Genomic DNA, 25,293 nt, shown 5'->3' with positions numbered 1-25,293 from the left:
TGCACTGCAAAGAGACACTCCACAAAGGGTTATAAAAATAGATTGCTATATTGTAACCAACACAAGACCAAAACGACATGAATCACATAAGTACTTTGCAAGTTATGCAGGTCGTTAGAAACAATATCACATTGATTGCAGTATGTAACAATAGGGCCCCGAAGCACCTGCACTCGTATTAACTTCTTCACTGTAATTCTGCGAAATCCCAACGATCCCCGTGGGGGTCGAACATGAGGACTTCCCTAACCCCGGAGCAGGGAAACGCAACGCTCCACGAGTTCCTCTAAGTGAAAATGGATTATCCCCAACACATGCAGCGCAACTACAACTGGTCACAGTACCTCACTTAGTGCAGGTTCAAGTCCAGCCACCTACGCGTGCAGCATGGCAAAAATTTCTCACAGTACCTCTCTCAGTCTGATCCGGGTGGCAGCACACCGCTGCAGAGGTCTGAATAAAGACGGGCAGATACGGTGGCCTCTTCCGGGTAGAGCAAGGCGACTGCAAACCGCCACTGGGGTCCAGATCAAGGCAGGCACTTCTAAATGAGTAATGGACATGGCTGTAACACGTTGGGTTCCGCTCCCTGGGGGCGAGGTAGAGTATGTACTGATGTCATCTGGGCCTCTCTGTAGCATAGGCAACGCGTCTCATTCAGGAATTCGGCTCTGCGCACACGACCTGTGCAGCACAAGTCAAGAAGGGGACACGCCAGCCATGGGTGCCGCACTTCACTTTTAGAGTGCTCAAGAGCTCAGCACACTCTGCTAGAGCACTGCGAGTCAGGCTAGGACAGTGCCGGTCCTTTGTGAGGCACTTGACTTGGAGAGGCAGACAGCACCCAGTCCTCAACCAACGTTGTATCAGCCATGCACTGCGGGCTAAATCATCCCTTTGTGTGAGAACAGGAACCAACCTATTCAGATGTAAGTGGAGCCACCTCTCCCTCTTCCTGCCCAGGAAGACTATCAGTTTGCAGATGAATGCAGATGTATACCCGTCACACCCAACCCTTCCTGTGAAACTGTCACCCAGCCCAGATGTTTATTGGAGACAGGCTATCAGGCACAAAGAGTTATATGCACAGAGAAATGCCCACTTTCTAAAAGTGCCATTTCTAAATTAGTAATGTGAAATTAACTTCATCAGTAAGGAGGATTTATCACTATCACTCTAAACATACTAAACATGGCAAATGCCACGTAAAAGTATATAAGGGAACTCACATTGCTAGCCTATGAGAGTAATAGGCCTCACACTACCAGGGATGCAAAACATAAAGGTGCATGCCCTACCTTTTACTTACACAGCACCCTGCCATAGGGCTACCTAGGACCTATCTTAGGTGTGACCTATGTAGAATAAAAGGGGTGTTTAAAGTTTGGCTAAGTATATTTATATGCCATGTCACACACAGGTGATGCAGTGGCAGGCCTGAGACAAGTTTGAAAGTCTACTTCTGTGGGTGGCTTCAGGACCACAAGAAGCATTTCATTTACAGGCCCTGGGTATATGGTATACCACTTTTCAAGGGGCTTACATGTAAATCAAATATCAAACAGGTGTCAACCAATTATATCATGTTTAGAGGAGAGAGTACATACACTTTAACACTGGTTAGCAGTGGTAAACTGCCCAGAGTGCTAAAGCCAACAAAAAGAAGTTCAGAAAAAAAGGGTGGAGGAAGGCAAAAGGTTTTTGTATGACCCTGTAGAAAGGGCCAGGTCCAACAAATGTCATTATTGCCACAACGATATGGTGATATGTTGCTGTGTTACTTATTTTTGTCTCTACATTTTCCTCTGTGTGTGCATCCGTGTGTGTGTGTGTGTGTGTGCGCGCGCGCGCGCGTGTGCGTGCATGTGTGTGTGTATGTGTGTTATGGTGATAAGCTGTCACAAATGAAAATGTTTATTTACTTTCTTTATAAAATGCCCGCTGGTGTAAGATTTTGTTTATGCTACAGCGATGTTTGAGTAAACCTTAATAAAATAGTATATGCATAGAAAGCAGCAAATAACAAGCATTTGAAAAGCCAAATGGTCTGAGCACTAAAAGTTTGCGCTATTTGCTTGCACATTGCTTTTTTATTTCATTTTATTGCTATTCGCCTGAAAATGTATGCATCATGACACATGCATGGAGGGAGGGAAAATTTCCTATTAATGAAAACCAATACCAATTTCTTCATGAATGCACTCATGCCCATAAGACTGTTGAGATGCAAGCACGCCCCTGTATGTTCTGACATGACATCCATTTTATTATTTTTAATATACTGTTCTAACATGGTGACATCCCTGTTAGAAAAGTAAATTAAAAATAGTGAAAAAGTGTGCAAAAGTGTGCAAAGGTACAAAGCAGATGAGCGAGTGGTCTGGTAGCACTTTGCTGCTGCTGGGTCTTTGCAAAAAATTTACAAATATATATATGTATATATATATAGCACACGCTGCATGATGGGGAGCATAAACTCATCCAACCAGAACACTTGGAGACTGAAATGCCCCAGGGTAAGACTAAGAGGGAAGAAACCCATAGAAACAAGAAGAAGACATGTGACAGACGACAAAGTCACACATAATCCACAAGGTGTTCTCAATTGGTTAAAGAAAATTGTCACAATAATACAAGTAAATGAAAAAAAAAACATTTATTTTCGACTACGGATGACAAGGGGCTCCACATACAATGTCAGGTGGAGAAATGATGATGGGCCTGGTAATGAGCATGAAGGAGAGGGTGTGGCGTTACAGCCAGAGCTGCCAACTTTGGAACTGGGGAACGAGGTTCGAGTCTCAGCGTTGGATCAACATCCTGTGATCCTTGTCAAATCACTTAATCTCCCCATGCCTTAGAAAAAAAAATGAATGTGGCCTTCTGTTATGTAACTGGTGCTCATGTAAAGCGCTCCAATACCTTCAGGTCGAGCTCTAGCTAAATAAACTCCAAAATAAAAATACGACCGGAGAAGTGCTCACTTTCAGGAAATGTCTATATGGAAATCATTGCTAAAATTGCACCATAGGTTAGACGGATGGCGGTCTGGGAAACATGAGAGTTCTTTGCATTGTATTCTGAATAAGAACTACATCTAGTTACAGCACTATGACCGCTTTCAATCACCAAATGAGAGATGCAGTAATCCGATTATTTAGAAAGAGCTTTCACTTTAAAACGAAAACTGGAACGCGTCCAATCGCAGCATCTGTCCCTATTTAAACCCAACTTCTGCTAACAGTTAATCCTATACTTGGGGTGAGGGAGGTTTTCAGTACACCCTAAAAAATAACGAGGGTCCATCAACTTCACAGACAAGCGCGAGTAAGACAAATGGATGTGTCAAATAATATTGCAAACTTCTGTGTCTAACAACCCCCACTTTCAGCAGGATCTCAGTCAGTAAGATGTTCACATTCTAAAGTCCACGTGAAATGTAGAACCAGGAAATACACATGTAGATTTCACAGGATATGACGAATCAGAAAAAAAACAATGTATAAAAACAATGTTGTACAAACTGCCTTAGAACCAATCTCAAACCTTTCTACTTTCGAGAAAATTAAAACTCACCTAAATCGATTTCAGAATGCACGTCCATAAACAAAACGTAGCCGCTATATAAGTTTCAAATGGCAATATTAATAATAGTACTTATGTTTTAAAGTAATATCAGCACGTGTATAGTACTCCACCTTGCAAGTTGGACCCAGGCACTTCTGAAGCTCAATCCTGTCAGTTTCCTCTTCCATGTCACCATTGAAATCAAAGTATACAACATCCCCAATCAGAAGTGCTTCATGTGAGACTGGAAGAATGCCACATTTCATTGCAGACACCTGGAGAGAAAAAACAACAAAACACACTTCTTAAACTAACACAATTAACATTCAATGTTTTACCAATAATATATTCATGCTAAAAAATAAACATTGTGGGCCTGATTCACAAAGGGCCTCTGCACTGATGGCGGAGGCCCCGCAATCGCGAGGGAGTCTCCGCACTCGTGGCGGAGGCCCCGAAATTGCGCGGGAGTCTCTGCACTCGTGGCGGAGGCCCCGCAATCACGTGGGAGTCTCCACACTCGGGGCAGAAACTCGGCAGTGAGAATTATCATTGCAGAGATTCTACCCCGAGTGCGAAGACTCCCCACGACTGCAGGCCCCCGCCACGAGTGTGGAGGCCTTTTGTGAATCGGGCCCTTAGTCAACTCTCAACTACCACTAGAAGAGAGGTCTTCCAACTTTTGGATGCCGAGACCCCCCTGTCAACATTTTCAGGTGTAAGGACCCCCTCCTGACAATAATTTCAAAACCTGTAGACAGGGCGAATGGAATTATGAGGCAGGTGAAGACCAAATTACGCGACAGGCTTGACTAAATTTTGTAGGAAGAAAATGTAAATAATGTTATGTAATAGCATTGCTTCATTATTTTGACATTTTTTACACACAGTAACACTGAGGAAAGATTTCACCCCATCAGTACCAGTTTATAACCAAAATACAGCAATTAACATCTGAAAAATGTCTAGTCAACCTTTGTGAAGGGTCTTCCACTCTGCAGGAATACATGCTGCCACATTAGAAGCTCACCTGGCCCTGGCCGGGAGCAGCAGGGGTCCCTTAAAATCCTGGTGGTCTTGTGCAGAGTTAAGCAGTTTACCCATGCTGCTTTCCTCTCACCCCCTCCCTTCCGTCCCTCTCTTCTCTCCTCTCCCAACCCAGGATCCCTCTTTCACTTTGCAGGCCATTTTCTTTCACCCCTTTTTACAACTTCTGAATTCTCCTCATTCAACCTCTCACTTCACCTTTATTCACCTCTTGCCACTCTGGCTGTTCACTGCCCTCATCTCTAACAGACTCCAGCATTTATCTCATGGCCTCTCTGGCCCTGTCACCTCCCGTGCCCCTCAGCACTTCTCATTCACCTCAAGTCTCTCCATTCCAATTTTGGTCTATTTGTATCTTACACCTCTCCAGTCCCCCATTCATCTTTCACATCTCTCCTTTTTTCTTCCACAACTACTTGAACCAACGTCCCTCTCCCCTGTTACATCAGCACCAGTGCCTAATTTGAGCAGGTGGTTTCCGGTGCTCCGCACAGGCACCTAATTGTGCACACTGGCATTATGACAGTCTTCCACATGGTGGCTCTGTCTGTGTAATTTAGAGATGAGCAGAACAGCTGTTTATTTATTCAGTATACATTAAAAACAATAAACTCCTGACACCCATGCCATTCTTATAGCTTTGGGGGCTTGAAATAGTCTGAATAGTCACACTTGTACAATTGTTATGGTTGGTAGTTGCATAGGTATTGTCATTGGCCACGCAGGCAAGGCAATGGGTGGGTTGTTAAAGTTACAGTAGCCTACTGGTGAGGGCCCTGGCACATGTTTTATTACAAATTATTCACTGCTCAGCACCCACCCCAGTACTCTCTCTCTTCCCCTATCGCTGCTGTCCCTTGCCGCATCAAATTATCTTTTTAGGTCCCAGATAACCTCTCAGCTATCTTCTCTCAGTTTAACAGTAGCCCTCACCTTTCGCTCACACTCACTTCTTGCGTGTCCGCACTTCCCTTCGGCACTTCACATGGAAACAGTGTGGGTTCGGTTTTAAAGGAACTTAAATATGATGAATGGGCATTTGTAGGTATTCATTGTAAGTATTTTGATGAATTGTTTATAAAAAGAAATGCCCTAATTACATATCAATAATCTTCTTTAACATGAGTTCGAGCCTTCTGTGTCACATTCTTGGGTAAAGGTGGGATTGGCCACAGTGCTACAGAGGTGCTTGGTATTTTCAGGCAGTATGGCAGAAAGAGTCCTTCTTTATGGCTCCTAGCAAGGGACTGGAACCTAGGCTAGGGACTGAGTTTAAATAGTAAAGTTAAAGTTTTGTTAGAAACAGGCTATTCCAATATCATTTTTAGGCGTCGGTTTTGCAGGGTCCTGGTAGCTCCTTTGTAAAAGCGATTGCTATGAAGAGGTTTTGAAATTTCCCAGAGGCTTACGGTGTCAAGCTTCTTTTATAGAAGTATGGTCATATAGTCAATTCTTGTATTAGGTTTGTCAGTCTCCTTCCATGGTCTGTGATAGGTAGCTGGTCTGACTATATTACCTATTAATTTCATGGTAGACATTTGCAATGATGATCTTTGCCTTAAGGAAAACAAAGCCAATGTCCGTCTTTACTGGAACTGTTGTTGTAGATTAGCATTTGCCCGCTGTTATTTTCCACACACCTTATGGAACCCAACAGATGGGTGATACATCCACGCTAAGATCCTAGATATCAGCTCCATACCAGACAAAGTCATCCATTTTTATGGTTTAACTCTTTTTTCATTGAAATTTGCAAATAGAACAATAGCTGCCACCTACATCCAGTGGCCGGTGGGGAGGATCATTATATGGATGTTTAGAAAAGAATAGGGTAGGGTGTGGTAGTGAGTCCAGAGAAAGGAAGATAAGAGAAGTGTCTCAGGAAGCTGGTGGTGGCCAATAGTTCGGGGAGCAAAACATGTCATTTCTGCATTTAATTCTATATCTGTGAGCTATGTCCATCTGTCGTGGAGGAAATCCCGGTGAGTCGGAGTACCTGTAGATATCTCAGGCATGTCAGTTCAGTGAATTCAGTTGACAAGAACTCTATAGTGGAGCCTCATGTTTTGTCGGAGCGGTGTAGCTTATGTGTAATGCTTGCTGTCAGTCCAACCTAGTTGGAACTCCGTCCATTCCCCATTTAGAGACCAACACCTGATTGACAGCACCTAGTGCCAAGGTAATGGCCCTTCCCTGGCACGACCCAAGAGGGTAGGTTAAGGCATTGGGGAGTCCCAGGAGTATGTAGCTAGGAAATTTAGGTATATCTGAGTTATAGGTGGCATTTATGTCAGGTAGTATTGAGTCCCAGAAAGGTGGTATCTTCGGGCAATGCCATAACAAATGTCAAACAGTGCCCAACTGGCCACATTGGTGCCAGCTATGAGCGTTCTCCCCGGGCTTTCAGCATGCCACCCTATCGGGAGTGTAGTATCAGTAGTGTGCTATCTTGAGAAACATTTCTTTCCCAGCGGTGCTACAAGACAAGGCCCTGGCTCTGTGCATTATGTCATGCAATTCTTTGGAGGAGAATTCACGCTTGCACTCTGTCTCCCATCTATGCTGTGCAGGGGACTTAACTTTTGTGGGTGTAAGAAGAAAGGAGTATATGTCTGAAAGCAAGCGCTTGTCCGATTTTTGGGTTATAAACCATTTTTAAAATGTTGTTAATGCGCGGCTTGCGTGCGGGAGGATATGTGACCCAGTGCCACAAAAAAAAAGTATTGCCAAGAGGCTGCTCTAGGCAAGCCACAGTTGGAAGAAAGTTGGGGAAAGTCCATTATCACCTCTACATCGAAGAGGTTGCCCTCTTACAGTTGGCTTCCTGACATTTGATGTAACAGCATCCTGCCTGAGCAGGAGGAACTTCAGGGTGGCCTATAAAGGGGGTCAGGAGGGATAGTTGGGCTGAGGACTTGCATTTTTTTTATTATTGATTTTGAAGCCGGATACTAGGCCAAATTCTTCAATCTCCTGCATGAGGGGGGGTATGGAGGTAAATGGCTGAGTGAGGAAGAGAACAACATCGTCTGCATAGAGAGAGATCTTGTGTTCCCTGTCGCCAATATAAATCCCCGTGATTGCGCCATGTTGGCGGACACGTTCCGCAAAGGGCTCCATATATAAAACGAATAACAAGGGTGACAGAGGGCACCCCTTCACCCATTTTTAACTGGGAAATTTGACTAAAGGTTTAATAGATTTGATCACCTTGTTCCTTTGCGCAGCAAAGCATGCTTTGTAGGCGATACATATTAATTACAGTTCTTAATTATTACACTGTTGAGTTCAGGAAATAAATAATCTATCTTCATGTTGCTAAACATTCTGACCTGCAACTGGTTTTCAAATGACTTGCTCTAACCTGCTCAAAATAGGTATTTGCAAGACATTACAAGCTTGGAGTGGTTATTTTAATAATGCAGATGCCATTTATCCTACAGCTGTGGAAGTGGAGGAATTTCTATTTCACTCCTCTAAATGATCGTAGAACTCCTCATTGATTAGTAATATCCTTAAAACGTACAGTAGAGGAAATGTATCCCTTATACTGTTGAAGGGAATTGAATGTTTTCTTGTATGCCAAATGGATGGCTGCCATAAAACAAAAGATACCACTTTCGAAGGCGTTCTGGCTACAACACACAGAACAAATATCAATAGGTATAAATGTTCAAACTTAGAAGCAAAGCTCACAAAGGAGAGATGGCCGACAAGAATGCTGACAAGTACACATCAATTGAGACAGCACCACATGGAAAATGTGGCAAAATTAGAATGTGTGGTTCAGTCATGAACAACAGAGGCAATTATGCTTAGTGTAATTCTGAGAGCATTGGTCCTTGATGTTAGAAGGCACTCAAATATACTGAAAAGCACTATGAATCACAATCAAGGTCATCTTCTCATACATGCAAAACACACACACATTACTATCAACACCACTATGCAATTCAATACTGGGAAAGGCCTCCAGTTTTATTTTTAGTGTGCCGTTGCTAGGGATTTTGTGATAAGCACAGAGAGATTTATTTAGGCTCTCTTCTAGCTCTTTTGTTTGTCGGTCGGGTGACGCTGTACACATTTCTGGAGCTGCCTCCTGTGGCTGTCTGGTTGTGAACAAATTTTGTTGTAAATTGCTCCCAAGTGATGTGGGCTTTCCTCGTGTTGTCCAGGAGGGCTGCTAGTGAACTTTTGGCTACTTCTGATAGATCATGGATTGTCCTTTATGACCATGTAACTTTCTTGTTGTTTACCATATTGATACTGCCTTGCGTCTGTTACTTTGTGGCTTTCCAAGGAAATGGCAAGGCATACCTCTTGCAGTAAGTGGTCGCGTTTGTCCCTTGGCTTTAATGAGGAACTGGAAACTAAGTGTATGAGTGGATGGTTGTAGTAAGAGAAGGGCCGTGGGCAGCCATTTGTGGTAACGGCCGTTAATTGCTCGTAAGTTGAGGGATTCTAGTTCTCTGATAAGTGCTCTGTCCTTTTTGTCATGCTCAAAGGAGGGATTTTGAGCTTGGTCAGCCAGAAAGCCTTCTGAGCTGTCAGTAGGTCCTCAACTTGCGTTGACCCCAGTGAGTTCATGTAAAGTTCCATGAAAGCATATTTCAGAAGGGTGTGATCAATCTTCCAGGTCTGAAATTTCATTTATTAGATTATCTTTAGGCAACTGTTTGAATTTCAATTTTGAGGGTAAGTAGATGTTCATGGGCGCTAAGTTGAGTCAGCGTGCGTCCTGTTTTAGAGTAATTAGGACTTACTGCATAGTTGGCTTCTTTTGTAGCAGGGACTGTGTAATTAATGTAGCCTAGGATCTTTGGCACCTTTTCAGCCCATGTCTTTTGTAGCAAGTATTTCAATGTCTCACTGTCCGCTAGTTTGTCTAACAAACCCTTGATCTTCCATGAGCAGATTTGAAGCTTGCCTGCCTGATCCGGCAATGCTGGTGTTATAGGTCATATTCATGCTTGGCTTTTTGGTTGGTTCAGGGTTCCTGGAATCCAGCTCCAATCGTAGTCTTGCAAAAGCCCCCCAGTGACGCTCACAGGCTGTGAAGGAGTGTGAGAGTTGGGGGGCATTGGAGATTTGCTCCATGCATTCCTCAAGATTGAGAAAGAGCCATTATGTGGAATGGTGGGCACCTGGTTCATCTTGTGGGTTAGTAGGATGTGGGGGTATGCTGTTCTACAGTAGATGACGCCCATATCCCCTGGTTTTTGAAGGTCACAGCGACCCCAGTACCTGGTTGCAGCAGTTGAGGATGACCAGGTCACCTTGGTGGTTTCATTGATTCATCATGATCTAGGAACCAGGAATTTAACTGAGACAATGTCAGCTGTAGTCATGTTCCTGGTGTCTGGAATTAGGCTTAGAAAACAAAGGATGCTGCCACGGCTGAGAAGGTTAAAAGGATCTCCAGATTTGTACTCAGGATACATCAGGACTACATGGCTGCTGGCGCTGGGACATATAATCCTAGTGTCAATGGCATAATTTCCAGTGGTACGAGGCTGCTGAGCCTCTGTTTTAGGAGGCAACGCCCGAGTGGCTGGTGGATCTACGAACCTTGCTACAATAGTTATTGGGCTGAGTTTGATGGTGTCCTGGGGTACTGAATTTTCTTTACCTGAGTTATATGTGCCCCATACAGGTTTCATGGTTTGCGTCCCAGATTAGTCCTGCTAAAGATTTACCTTCTCAAGTTTTGTGCCAAGAGTCCTGTTCGTGTTTAAGAGGGTCATGAGGAGCAAGGTGAACATCCTAGATGCCAGTCGGTGTGGCACGAAGAGCAGGCCTGACCTCGCGGATGGGCAGGCTGGAGCTTCACATTGACGGTCCCCCGCAGACTGTCAATGCTGCTGTATAAAGAGGCGGACTGGGGGCGGCTTGTGCTGATTTTCGGTGCAAGCGCCGTGGTTCACCGTGGCAAAGAGCCCAAAAGCTTGATTTCAAAAGCTCGAGAGCCCCATCCAGGTTCCAGGACCTAAGAGGCACCTTTGGGGGGTCCGGAACTCCCTGAAGATTGGTCCAGGAGCTGTTTGGGAGCCTTTTTTGTCCCTCAGGCTAAGATCAGGAGGCAGCAGACTAGCCCTTTGAGTCACTCTGGGGTCCTGGGTTCAAGATGAAGTTGCAGACCCAGTTCTTCCCCAGAGAAGAGGGCAACAGGCAACAGGTCAACACAACAGGACAGCAGTTCCTGTAGAGCAGCTGTCTAGCAGAGTGGCAGTCCTTGTAGTAGTACAGCAGTCCTTCTTCCTTGCAGATAATTTTTTTTTAGAGTTTTATATAGCGCAAATTAGACTCGAGGCATCGGGTATCAGAGCGCTTTACACAAGCACCAGTTTCTTAACAGAAAGACATATTCATTTTTGTTAGGCAAGGGGAGATTAAGTGATGTTCCCAGAATCACAGGATGTTGAGCGTCGTTGCTGAGACTCGAACCCGGTTCCCCAGCTTCAAGGTCAACCGCTTTAGCCTTAAGGCTACATCCTCTTCCCATCAGTATCCACAAGTCCAGAAGTATACTGGAGTGGTGGTGTCTGGGGTCCTTCTTTTATACACAGTTGTGTTTTTGAAGTGGGAGAAGCTTCTAGAGGAATGCCTTTGAAGTGCACAAGTGCCATTCCTTTCCTGCCCTGACTACAGACTAACTACAGGGAGTATGCAGTGCTTTGTGTGGAGACAAGACACAGCCTATTCAGGTGTAAGTGGGGCTGTGCCCAGCTCCTCCCTCCGATGCTGCCAGTGATGATCCATCCAGTCACACCTAAGCTTCCATTGTGTGTGGCTGTCTAGGAGGAATATACAAAGGCCAACTGCCAACTAAACTCAGTCAAGTGACCAGAGACAGGTTGCAGACATCACATGGCTAAGGCAAGAAATTGCAACAAACCCAAGCGAACATTCACTTGAAAAACCGTGTGCACAATCAATGTGAATTCTAACAGTCTAATCGAATTTCAACATCATAAATCATATGTATCCAGAATAATTGTAAATAATGCTTCAACCAAAGATTAACTTTTGTTCAACAATTTTTCTTGTTGTATGATGCAATTAGATTTGCGGCCTTAGCTGTTGTACTGCTGCGAAGGGAAAGTCTTCCATATAAACCAAGTTAACACTGTGAACCAAGTAATCCATATTAAACCAATCAATTTAGTCCTTAGTAATCGTAATAGTTGACTATAGACTGCTATAGTTTATTTTACGTTTTTTATAAATTCCAGGCAATTGTTATGTTTAACATATCACATTTTCTTTCACTTATTATGGTGCATTTAGGCTTTTTGACTTATGTGTAGAGTGTCGTTTACAAAGTTTTTCCGTTTTGGGCTTATGTATTGCGGGGGTAATGCATCATGGGATTTGTAGTAGTGATGTTTTTTTGTAAAGAGTATGTTCTCACTTTAAATGGGGTAGTCATGGGGTTTCATTGAGCGAGAGGTTTAAAAGAGCGACTCGGGAGGGAGTGAGCATTGTAACTGATCGTTCAAGAACGAGGGAAGGTATAAATGAGATCATAATGCCGAATCGGGCTTTCACGAGGTAAACGGGGGGAATTTGTTTTTTCGTGATGGGATAGGTTGTTTTTCTATCTTAGTTGTGAATATAGATGGGGAGGTTTTCAAGTGTATATTAGTTTTTTTTAAACCTTTAATTAGTAGCATTTATGAGAGGAGGCTCTTATTGTTTTATCGTTTTCACATTGTTTGGGGTATTGATGAGGGTGGCTAAGGGGGGTGATTTTTGTAATTTAAAGGGATGACATCGCTTGTTTCTTTAAACACTGAGTAGGTTACATTCTAGAGTGGATGGCTAAGTGCTCTCTTTTAATCTTTTACAGCAATCCCTGACGATGAACCTAATTGGTTTGAAATGCATTGGGTTATATTGAAAGTCTTGTTGTGAAATACGATTGACCGCACACGTTTATGTAAAAGCTTGGATGGGCTTCAGAAAACGTTTGAAAATGCATGAATAAAGCTTTCACTGCAATATAGCTGTCTCCGGATTGATTCTATACATACATTGAGATGATGACGATTACTAAGGACTAAATTGATTGGTTTACTATGGATTACTTGGTTCACAGTATTAACTTAGTTTATATGGAAGACTTTCCCTTTGCAGCAGTGCAACAGCTAAGGCCGCAAATAGTGTTACCTTTCTTTAGTAACTTTCTTAGGGCCTCATGTAGGTAGCTAAATACCGGTCGGTAACGGCCGAAATTCGGTAAATATCCCGTTACCGACCGGTATTTAGGCATTTGAGATGTAGGAGGCATGATTTAAGGATTCGGTAATTTACCGAATCGGTAATGGATCGGTAAAATACTGAATCGGTAAAATACAGATTCGGTAAATTACCGAATCCTTAAATCATATGTAGGGAGCACTCAAGTGAGTGAATTTCAGTAGTAAGGATTCGGTATTTAACACCAACTACAGGTTGATGTTAAATAACGAATACCTTTCAAAAATCTAAATTTGGATGATTTAAAAGTGCCACGTGGCAGACATACATGCCCTTAGGGCATGTATGTGCGCCACATGTGCACACATGCACGAATCAGGGGTGCAACAGGGTGTCAATGTGACACCCAGCCACCCATGATTATGCTTCCCGTATTACCGATTTGGTATTTACCGAATCAGTAATAGTAAATGGCTTCCCATTCATTCCTATGGGCCTCCAGGCCCATAGGAATGAATGGGAAGGGATGCATTATTACCGATTCGGTAAATACCGATTCATAAATACCAATATTTACCGAATCGGTAATAATTACTGATTGTTTACCTACATACTATTTACTGATTCATAAATACCGAATCAGTAAAATTCGGTATTTATGAATTGGTAAATAGTATGTTACCTACATATGGCCCTAAAAGTGGCATTTTCAGAATTGTAATTTAAAATCCAACTTCACCATGTTAGGATTTTCAATTGTGATTCCAGAGACGCCAAACATGTAAATGTAAAATTGAAATGTAGCATTTAAAAAGTGTATTATACCAAAGCACTAAAATGAACTGCTTATCTTTAGGGCCATCCAGGACCTAACTTATAGGCAAATTATATGTATTAAAAAAAAGATTTGGGCCTGGCAAAATGTTTATTTTGCCAGGTCGAAATTCCAGTTTAAACTGCACACAAAGCTTCTGCAATGGCTGATGCAAGATATGTTTAAAGGGCTACTTAAGTGGGTGACAGAATCAGTGCTGCAGGCCCACTAGTAGCATTTAATTTACAGGCCCTGGGTACATTTAGTGCACTGTACTAGGGACTTATAATTAAATTAAATATGCCAACTGGGTACAAGCCAATGTTACCATGTTTTAAGGAGAGATCAGAAGCACTTTAGCATTCGTAAAGTGTACTGAGTCCCAAGGCCAGAAAAAACTAAGTCAGTAAAAACAGGAGGCCTTAAGGCAAAGTCACTGCAAATCTCCCTACTTTATTAACCTTTCCTTTTTTTCCATTTGCCCTCTGCCTAGAGATTGACTGACCATGGAAAAACGTTGCCCAAATACTCTACTTCATTATCAAAATCAAAATCCTAGGAGGAACACACAAGGGCCAGGCTGAGAAGTTAACAGGCAGACCTAGGGCCCAGTGGTGTCTGCTGAGAACGTAGAGATTGGCGGGCTGGAGTAAGCTGTTCTCTCCCCTAATAGAGTTTAGGGTTGCAAGAGGAACGCCTCAATGGAAAGCTGGCATCACTGTTGGGAGACTTTTAGAGGGCTCATTCAATTCCAGTATAAATAATATGCTGAGGGAATGAATGGGAAGGAGGTTACATTCTGAATACATGGGAAGTGAGATGGATAGCATTAAAAAAGTCCCAAAAGGAGGCAGGATGCTGTCTGAATGCCCAGAGAACGTATGAAAGCAAATAAGGAATATACCATAACAGGGTTGTGTAGGGATAGGAGGGGAGTGGTTAGACTGACTTTATGCAGTCCACTGGCTTCCAAAGAGTGGACCTTTCTCACAGTGTGACGAATAGATGCTTCCAGTAAGTCTTACACAAGTTGATGAGGCAGGATCGGTCCTTTCTGTGACACCTGCTCCTAGTCAAAGGCACTTCAAAATATGAGGATACAGTCATGTTCCTAAAGTGCTTTCTGGAAAGAGGCATATGGGCTAGCTTACTCCATACTGCCACATTGAGAATGACTTAGAAAAGGGTAGAATATATGTTTTGGGACTTAGAAAGGACAGGGACACTTTTGGTAACATAATCAGAGCTGTGGCTTTATTATGAGTACCATGGCAATCCTCCATATACCACTGTCTCGGGAACTACAGATAACAGGGGCATCAAATAGGTTTGGGGAGGAGTGACTGGGGTATAAAAGGGTGTGCCTAAAGGAAGGTCTCCTTAAGCTTGTGGCGTCTCTATCAGGAGAAACTAGATGGGGCCCATGCTCAGCTCATTTTTGTCCTGCCCTCAACCTTGTGCACCACCACAGCTGCTGAATGTACAAGGAGGAGAGACCGAAAAAAACAGATACTGCCTTGTCCCAGCTGGCCATGGTAGCCCAGAAGTTAGCTAACTAGTTGTAGACAACACAAATGCAAGCTACTACCCCTTCTGGGCATCTGAACCTGATAAACTATAAAGAAAAATGAATATACAGAATTTGAACAAACGTTAGAACATTCATATCAGAGGAGTTATTCATTCCTCCGCACTGCATTGTACTACAAAATTAAATGGCACATCACTATGCTTTGAACTAGCTCATATATTGTTATAGCATGTGGATCTGAATGCAGTCTTTCTAAGAAAAAATATCTGCAATCACATTCTGAAAAACGAACCTTTCTCTAAAAGAAATGCATTTTAATAATTAAATAATTAAAACGAGCATTCACTAAATACTTGCCCAGTGGCTATGGAAGCAAATACAAAATAAAATAACTTCTTACCGCTGCCGTGGCAGGAGTGTGTAAGTGGATGATGCACTTCACATCGGGTCTGGCTGCGTATATGGCTGAGTGCAGGCTGAATCCTGAAGCATCTGCTTCAAAATTGGTACTTCCCTTTTCCACCACTTCTCCCAAAATGTTTACCTTTACCTGTGATGGAATAAAATGCACATGAATATAATCATCAATGATTGTGTCAGATGAGGAGGTTTTAGCTCAAGTTGAGATCACTAAAGCCCTCTAATGAAAAATCCTGATTTATGGAGGAGACCTCTCACATTCTGTGGGTGAATCTGTCACCTGAATTTCCACCACTAAACTATTCCTCTAGTGAAATAAATTAATTCAGTGGATTATCCTCCAGGTGGAGCATTTTCTGTCATAAATCAATGGATTTTAATTACCACCCAACTTTACATTTGTCTAGCATAAGTAGCTCATATGTCAAGAGATGAGAACCCAGGTGAACATATATACATTAAACTAAGAAAGGGGGAAATACTTACATACTGAAAATGCACACTGCTCTAAAACAACCACATTGCTCAAAGCCTCCTACCACCGTAACTGTGTGGGCCCAACTCACAAATATTTTTGCACACCTAAGATTAATGTAGTTGGGTATTAATGCTACCAAATTCCACATCCTGATTCTTTTTTTTAACCAATTTTTAATAGATTTTTAGGTCATAATATGCATATCATACAATACAATCGAGGAACGACGTTGGTACGTCGCCAGATGCAGTGGATATCAGTCTGTGACAGGAGTACATGGTTCAATATGAAATAAAACTGGTATCAAACAAACTAAACCAGATAATAGATCACATTAACCGTGTGTATATAAAAAATGTCTACATACATTATATCTTGCAGTCCATCTATATGGTGCTTCCCACAGTTTCAAGGATATACACATGATCATAATTCAGTGTACACCATTTTATAACTCCAGAGCCCCTCACTCTTCCCTCACAAAAAATAGGAACAGCAGTCAGCCAACCCATCAAGCATAGCAGAATAATATCGCCTCCCTGGAGTCACCAGACTCTACTAAGATTACCAGGGGGAGTTCAGGAGACTCTAATGACTATTACCCGTCCGAAGAAACATCTTGTATTTCCTGCAGCCCTTGTATCATATTCTCCCAGTACTCAGTAATAGGAACCCTGCGAAGGCCCCTAACCTCTTCCCTCCTCAGCGCAACCGCCTCAGGCCTACCCCATTCGATTTTTGCTGCGCGCTAATGCTATATTGTCAGAAGTGTGGTTGCTTTCCAATGCCTCGCTGTGGCATGACGAGCAATAAGCATCGCCTAGTCTTTGTGGGTCTTTTCGCACCTATAAAACCCCAGTAATGCACCTTCCAGAGTCTGAAGGTCTGTACAATCTGTCAGTGTGGTTAGTATATTTTAACTTCAGTTCATAGAGCCGCAGCGGCTGGGCATGACCAGAACATATGTGCCATATCCGAGTTATGTACCACATCCTGATTCATAGAATCAAGATACATGGAATCATAAAATCTCAAGGGTCAGCACAATGGGAGATTTACAATCATCATACCTTTATGGTTATAAGCAACAGATCAGGTCTAAAAGCCTCTGGTGCACTGGCCTTGTAATGCCCTGCTCTTCATTTCAACATTTATGAACGACTGTGAATGCTTTCCTGCACCGGAGACGTCTGTCACAAGGCCCCTGATAGGTGGTCTACAAAAGGACAACCTTTCTGCCTTAAGTTACAAACATCCCATTGTCCTGGCCATGGCATGGCTGGTAGTTGCAACGGCCCTTGATTGACTAAGGGATGTATGAGATAAACATATATGCCCTGATAGTGGTACATCAAACTCCTCCCACTTTGTGATTGTGATCAGAGGTGGGTACTTTGTGCCCAAAGACAGTGTTTGTGGGTGCTCCTAGTGACTGCAAACACAACTGAGCCAGACCATACCCACTGGATAGTGCCCAGTGACAGCCATGAGCAAAAGCCCCTCAGCTAATGGGTGGCCGGGGAGCTGTGCAACTATTTGTGGAGTTCAACCACGATCATGCGAGCATTAAAAATAGTATGGCTAACAGACTTGAAATGTTAACTGACCGAACCCTGTTCTTGCTGCCTGGTTGCTGTCTGGCTAGGGACTCCTAGTCCCAGGAATCCTTGTTCTCCCTGGAGGGAGGAGCGTGAGTCCTTCGCGCTACAAATAGCGCTGTGAACACCCGCAGGACGCTGTTCTTGCTGCCTGGTTGCTGTCTGGCTGGGGACTCCTAGTCCCAGGGATCCTTGTTCTCCCTGGAGGGAGGAGCATGAGCCCTTCGCGCTACAAATAGCACCGCAGGACGCGCCCTGGCAAAGCCTGGGCCAAGGGCGGGCCCGTCCTTGCCCGTCATTGACAGGAAGAGGCTGGGCAGGGCCAGCCCCCTTGATTACAATTCTCAACGAAAACCAGGGGTAAGACTTGGTTTGTTGTATCCTGCCCATACAACTCGCCCAGTAATAAATCTTGTGTATTTATCACTAGCTGTTATCTTTTAGCGGCTCACGAGGAAGTTTCTAGGGAAGAATACATGTCTCGATGAACAGGGCAGTGCCTTAAAATCACCTCGCCACAAGGGATAACTTTGGACTAACACTTATTCATATAGTGGACTGGGCTGCCGTTGGCACTACTTCATCTTGGTTGTAGTAGGATTGCCTGATTCCACCTACGGCGATTTGAAGGGGTGGGGATCAATGGTTAGCTTCTCCTGCATGTATATGGGTCTAATTAACCTCTCCGGATTACACGTCTAATACATTGCTCATAAGCTCTCCTGATCGTCTGTTGGTTTGTATAGCGGGTGGCTGAGCAGAGGCTTCCCTCGGGCTGAACCATGGGGAAACATACTTGTGTTACTAGACAGTCTCGCCCTCAAGCAAACTTATCCCCCCCATTTCTTTCAAATTTCATCAATAGAATGCTACAGAGGGCTATAGGTACTGTCACAACTGAAACAACACTTATCGAATGGCGTCTGTCAATAACTCCAGATCTCTCTCTGCCGCTGACAGTATCACCTATTTCTAAAATTATCTCTGTAGCCCCTCCACCTATGGAGATTGTGCCCTTGTCCTCCCCACTTCAAACAGAAGCACCGACAACTATAACTCGAAAGGGGGATGAAGTTTTAGGCACTCGAAAGAATGGGAAGCGGAAGCAACCAGTGGGGGAGGCACCCAAAAGCAAGAAAGCTGAAGGGGGATCTGAAGTAAATGCAGAACCTACAGCTAATTTAAATGTAGCTGTAGAGCGTACTGTTAATACTAGTTTGGATTCGAACTACACATTTTGGGCTCAGACCCTATTAGCAGACCTGCTGACCCAACTGACAGTTATAGTGAATGAAGAAGTTGCCCCGTTAGTTGACCGTATACACAACCTGACAGCCATAGGGGATTCAAGGCAAGCACATTCTTGTACTAACAAAATACAAACTATATCGAGGGGGAGTGACTTCTGCTGCCAGGTAGATCTTATAAGCCAGATGCCTCTAGACAACCCAGAGACATTTAGAACCCAAGACCCCTCTACTTACATAAACACTAACTGTGGTAGTAATCGCACCTCTCAGAGTCTTGGTCCACACCACGGGGAAAGGGCATATAACGCACCTAGACACTAGGAATTACGGTACAACTCACACCATGCGGAATATCCAGCAAATAAATAACACGTCTTCAGGACCTAGTGTAAGTAGAGAAGGGTTGGGGGGGAAGAGAGCCCACCAGGCAGGACAGGAGTAATGACCAAGCCAATTCTAAACTTACCCGCTGCTTCATCCCCCTATGTGATTATTCTGGCAGGGGTACCAGAACTCAAGAATGGCCAGAGGGAGTCCCCTATGAAAGGGTGGAGAAATATTAATGGTTCGCAGAGTCGCTTGGGTGGGAACCAGTAAAAAAACAATCCAAAGGGACTGTGTGATCATCAACTTTTAAAATCCCCAGACTGTTCGTTGACTAACAACCCAGAAACCGAGTCCCGTAGAAACCCACACTGAAGTGAGAGCCCTCCCGTTTGACTTTTTCTATTCCCATTGCTACAACTCAGACAGGGCCAATACCATCTTAGAACTTGGTAGGCGGACTGTTGCTCACCAGAACATTGGTAATGTGTATTCTCGCATTAGACCCCCATTTTACAATGTACCTGTAACAAACAGATATGGGGTTTTGGAAGAAGTGGATTGACAAACAGAGATAATGGGAATAGCCCAGGAAAAGACCACCCGGCGGTCCCCAGGAGGACCAGTGGAGCCTGATCGAGGACAACTAGGTCAGCCCATTCATTCTGGGATAGGGTTACAACCAAAGGACAGGGCTGTAACAACTCCACAAGTGGACAAGGGGATGGCAGGGTTACGAGATCTGCCTGGACTTATAACTCCAATATTTCCTGTTTTGTCCAATTTAAATACCTGTAGGGTAATTCAATCTACGAAAACATCTGTCGGCCCCACCATCATTCCTTCAGTGAGCTCTTCCACCCTTGATGCTCACCCCCCGGATGCCCCAACAAAATGCTCCATACAGGGAGTAAGCTGAAGGTCCTATCCTGGAATGTTGTAGGCCTTAAGAATAAACTGCCTTGCCCAGATTGGGGGCTTTTCGTTGACGATTACGACATCTGTATGTACCAAGAAACATGGGCACAGGAGGATTCTATTAGGGTGGGGTTTGCGTCATTCAATATCCCAGCTATCACAAGAGATAGGGGTAGACCGTCTCAGGGCTTATGTATTTGGGTTGGCTCAGACCTGGGCTGCACAGCTAGTCAGTTGAATACTCTGTCCAGCGACATCTAATGTGTAACTCTTAATTTTCCAACCAAGCTAAAGTTTGCTCTCATTAACATCTACTCTCGACCTGTTAGTCTGAGCAAAGAATCTCCAACCCTTGATTTACTGAATTCCTTTATCTGTACTCTCCCCCCGGATATGAGGTTGATAGTTGGAGGTGACTTTAACTGTCAATTTGAGCCTCTTCCTGGAATTTCTGATGCAATCTCCGGCAAGGAGTGGGCGCTAGGTGGCGCACGTCCAAAATGGCTGCACTCTTGTGAGGCTCTGGTGGCCTGGCAAATTAGATCCTTTATTTTTCCTCCAGCACCACTAAAGATCAGCATGAAAAACGGTGTTCTACCTGCTGAAATGAAGGGGCAGCTGTAGTAAAAAAATCCCGACCCACAAGAAGTTGCGGTGTGACTAGAGCGTGTGGAAGCTGCTGGGGGACTTGGACGCTGTGACCGTGGTTTCCTGGGACGGATCACTGTGTTACGGGAGCCCCGGGGATCCCGCGTGGCGCTGGGCCCCTTCACCGTGCATCAGCAGATCCACAAACGCTGCTGGACTACGGAGGTGGGCGGAGAGCGGACGTACAATCTGGTGCAGATCCGCTTGGAAGTAAGGCATAGGTGAGGCACAGATCGGGCGAGACGGGGGGACGGAGACGGATGCAGAACACCCAAAAAGAACTCTGCGCCATTTTTACCAGTCACCCAAGGTGCGGGCGAGGGGCCGGAGCGGGGGAGCCCCGATCTTCGCAACTTGCTCCCCCTCGCATGAGACTGCTTGGACAACTGAGTAAGATAGGTCCTGAGAGATAGCCGCGGGATCGGCCCCCCAGCTAGGAAGCTCTGCACTGCGGGACAGCGTGGGCCCCCGCTGCGCTCCATCATAATTTACCCTCTGGGACTGCACTGGGCCCACTGCAGCATAACTGCCAACTGCCGTAGACTATACAACGCGGCACACGGTAATTCCTTCAGGAAGTGTCCGGACACGTAGGGAAGTGGGCAGACGGAGCCTGAGCTCTGCGCACTACACACGTCACATTGAAAAAGTGGTAGGGGTGGCGGCCTCAGTCGCTGATGGACTAAGACACAGAAGTGGTGCACAGATATAACGGCCCCCCACAGACAAGTGGCCCCCCTGCATGAATGGATAATAAGTGACTGCCACGGTTGGGTAAGGTGAGGCTCTGGTTCTGACCTTGGGCCCCATGCTCTCCTGCGTTGCAACAGGCCCGACGCCCTATTAGATGGCGGTTGCCACCTCGGGCCAGAGCCAATAGGAAATAACACTACCAAACGGTGAAGCCGGCGGCGGACGGACACCAACAACTTGCGCCAAGGCACCTTCTGACGGCAGGGCCGGTAGCTATTACCACCCACCTACAAGATGGGAAAACCTGATGGTCGCCAGCCTCGTCTCACCTTTGACAACAAGAAAACATCCACTAGGTCCAACTCGGTGGACTCTGGATCCACCAGCATGGAGCAGCCTCACACCTCCCCGCCAACCCCAGAAGATGGCGTAAAGACAGTACTCCTTGCCATGAAACACAGTCTAAGTGAGATGGACACTATGAATAATAGACTTGACTTCCTAGTGCAAACGGTAGACAAACATGACGGCCAAATCAAGGAAGCGGAATGGAGGATATCAGACAATAAGGATGCCCAGATACAAAAGCAAGTGTCGCACATAGACAACATTTTAAGGGTTATAGCAGCGAAGAACGAAGATTTGGAGGCCAGAAGTCACCGCAACAATGTTCACATTCTTGGCATACCCGAAAGTACAAATACGGGCCGTATGGAAGAGTTTGTGGAGCGGCTGCTGGTCACTACATTTGGAGCGGAATCATTCTCGGCTCACATGGTGGTGGAGAGGGCACACCGCTCCCTGGGTCCTCGGCCTCGCCCGGGAAGTGCCCCGCGACCCATAATAGCACGTCTGCTAAATTACCGGGCTTGAGACGTGGCCCTCCGGAAAGCTTGTGAAACAAAACATCTGCACTTCGAATAGAACGACTACACCATCTATCCGGATTTTACGATGGCAGTACAGGAAGCACGGAGGAAGTTTCTGCCAGTAAAGCTCAAACTACGTAAGGCTCAAATCGAGTACACCCTAATGTGTCCTGCAAGGCGCCGGATATTGCACGATGGCAAACAGATTATCTGCAACACTCCCCAGCAAGTGGAAGACTTCCTCAGAGCCGCACAGCGAAAATCGCCGCGGCAGGAACGACTGTCCAGATCACCCTCTCTAACGGACGATTAACCAGAATGTGATGCGTTCTTCAAGTTGGCTGGGTTAGGGAGGGGGTTTGCCCTCACTAAGTGAGGGAACAGTGAAAGAACCCGCTGGGTTGCTGCAATTCAAATGACCCGGCTGCCGCTATGGGACCTCCGGAGTTGAATGACACTCTTCATCTACCGGCACTACCTCCAGACTGAGACTACTGTGAACAGCTAAGTGCCCTTCTGGGCGAAAGATGTTATTAGTATACTAGGATTGTTGGCAGAGCTATTGGTTACTTGTGTTTAATAGTTGTAGATCCCTGAAGTTATTTTAGGAAAGATAGTGGTCATACGGTAATACCTATTGCTAGGCCCCTTTCCCTTACCGCTCCCTCCCCACCCCCTTGTGGGACCATGTGGGCACTGCACGGCAGCGGAGTGGAACTATGGGAAGGGTTGTTGTAGCTCACTGGCGCCCCTCTGTATGGGAGATCCCCATTTCTGTTCATTTTCACTTTACGTTCTATATAGTGTAACTTCCGCCTATACAGAGTTAAGGTTGTGACTTTACATAGCACAGGTTGACCATTTTTGGCTATTTGGGAGGATGGGAGGGTATCTTATTACAGGCACGGTCGGGGTGCTGTTGTGGGAGGGGGTGGGTTGGGGTGTTGACGCTCGCCTAACTGGCAAAGGTTGGGGACTGTTGGGAAGGGGAAGGATGGGCTGTGGTTGTTAGGAAATGTTATTGTTATCAAGAGACTAAGATTGTCCGGCATGTTTCACACTTGAGGACCAGATGCACCAAGAAAACTTGAGGTTAATTGCGTTGCCAACAGTAACTACCCAAAATTTCAGTCACCCGTTCATAATGGCAAGACACACTGAATCTGTACGAATTAAACTACTCACGTGGAATGCAAGAGGATTGGGCGACCCCCGCAAATGACGTCACATCCTGGCGTATCTGGACAGGCCCAACATACAGATAGCGATGTTGCAAGAAACACATATAGATCCCCGCCGAGGGTCATGTTTCAGGAGTAGGTGGGTCTCCACAAGGGTTTTCTCTTCCTACTCCACATATTCACGAGGTACACTCATATTAATCAAGAGAGGCACGCCCTTCATACTCGGTGGCACTTATAGTGATCCCTCGGGCCACAGCTGTCTGCTTTGGGGCACACTAGGCACCCAGTCAGTTACTTTGGTTTCCTGTTATGGCCCCAATATAGACACCCCAGACTACTTCACCACCCTCTGGGGACAAGTAATCAAAGTGGGGTCGACTCACAACCTATGGGAAGGAGACTTTAATGTTGCACTGCATCCTGCGCTAGATAGGTCCAGTCCCCTCCCACTGCACTATAACAACACACAAGATACCCTATCTCAATTATTTTTAGACCATGGACTTATAGACGCCTGGAGATACACCGACCCAGCTACTAGAGAAGGCACGTACTATACGGCTGGACATCACACTTGGTCACGGCTAGACTATTAGGTCTGTTCCAGGGGGGTCAGCTCATGGATTCAATCAGTCGAGCACTTGGCCAGAACGCATTCCGATCAGGCCCCTGTGTGTTTTCCGATCAGGCCCCTGTGTGTTTGACAATCATGCCACCCAACTTGCTTACGTCCCAACGATGCTGGAGGTTGGAACTGGGAGCGCTATTGGACTCAGTGTTCCAAGCAGAGGTAGGTGAAGAAATCACTGACTTCTTCGCCAGGAATAAAGGCTCGGTTGAGTACGCATACACGGTATGGGAAGCCTTTAAGGTAATCATGCATTGGATATGCATGTCAAAAAGTTTCGGAGTGCTTCGGGACCTACGGCTCACACTACACACGCTAGAAATAGACCTAAAAGCATTTGAGCAAAACATGTGAACGGAGGCATCGAGTGTCCATAGGGCGCTCCTCCGAGAAAAAATGTCCGAATATATGGATACAGCGGAGCTTGAGGCCAGGTTTAAAGGCAAATATTTCACAGCACGGCTGTACGGCGAGGGGGAAAGGCCGGGGAAATTGCTGGCGTCGGAGATCAGGCCACCTCGATTCTCCAACTATGTGTTGGCGGTGGTGGGAGGAGACGGGACGAGACATAGGGATAGCCGGGACATACTGTGAGCCTTCACCGACTTCTATGTGGATTTATACACCACACGTCAAGACGCCCCTCTGGATATGTCACAGTACCTTGAAGATGTAGCGCTGGGGTGGCTGGGGGATGGTCAGAGGCAGTTTCTAGAGGCCCCGTTTGAAGATGATGAGCTCCGCGAAGCCATCATGCAGATGTCATCGGGGAAGGCCCCCGGGCCCGATGGCATCCCGATCGAGTTTTACAAAAGATACCTTGACCAACATCTCCCGGTTTTAAAAGAGGTGTTCTTGGAGGCGCAAGAACTGCGGCTCCTTCCTGAGTCAATGAGAGAGGCGCTAATAATCTCACTCTTAAAACCAGGCAAATCTGCGGACAAGTGCGAATCGTATCGCCCTCTTTCACTAATAAATACAGATGCCAAGATATTGCCAAAGTTAATCGCAAACCGGCTAAAGCTCCTTATGGAAAAATTGGTCCTCCCAGACCAGGCGGGTTTCATCCCTGGAAGAGCCACCGCTCATAATTTGCAAACTTTGTTCTCCATACTCCAAAATGTT

The 25,293-nt window shown here is 45.2% G+C and overlaps 1 protein-coding gene across 2 annotated transcripts in view; it reads right to left on the bottom strand.

Moving 5' to 3' along the window:
* Nucleotides 1-25,293, bottom strand: part of ADD2 (adducin 2) — a 349,565-nt gene that overhangs the window by 175,634 nt on the left and 148,638 nt on the right. For both annotated transcript variants that reach the window (XM_085633439.1, XM_085633440.1), the window contains exons 6-7: nt 15,559-15,708; nt 3,699-3,842 (exon numbers count right to left, since the gene is read on the bottom strand). In XM_085633439.1, the coding sequence (XP_085489565.1) occupies nt 3,699-3,842; nt 15,559-15,708 (294 nt within the window). The remainder of the gene's footprint in view (nt 1-3,698; nt 3,843-15,558; nt 15,709-25,293) is intronic.

This window comes from Triturus cristatus, chromosome 11 (assembly GCF_964204655.1).
Source record: "Triturus cristatus chromosome 11, aTriCri1.1, whole genome shotgun sequence".
NCBI classification, from domain to species: Eukaryota; Metazoa; Chordata; class Amphibia; order Caudata; family Salamandridae; genus Triturus; species Triturus cristatus.
Note: the sequence above shows the minus strand (reverse complement) of the source record. Positions and strands in the feature narration are given on the sequence as shown.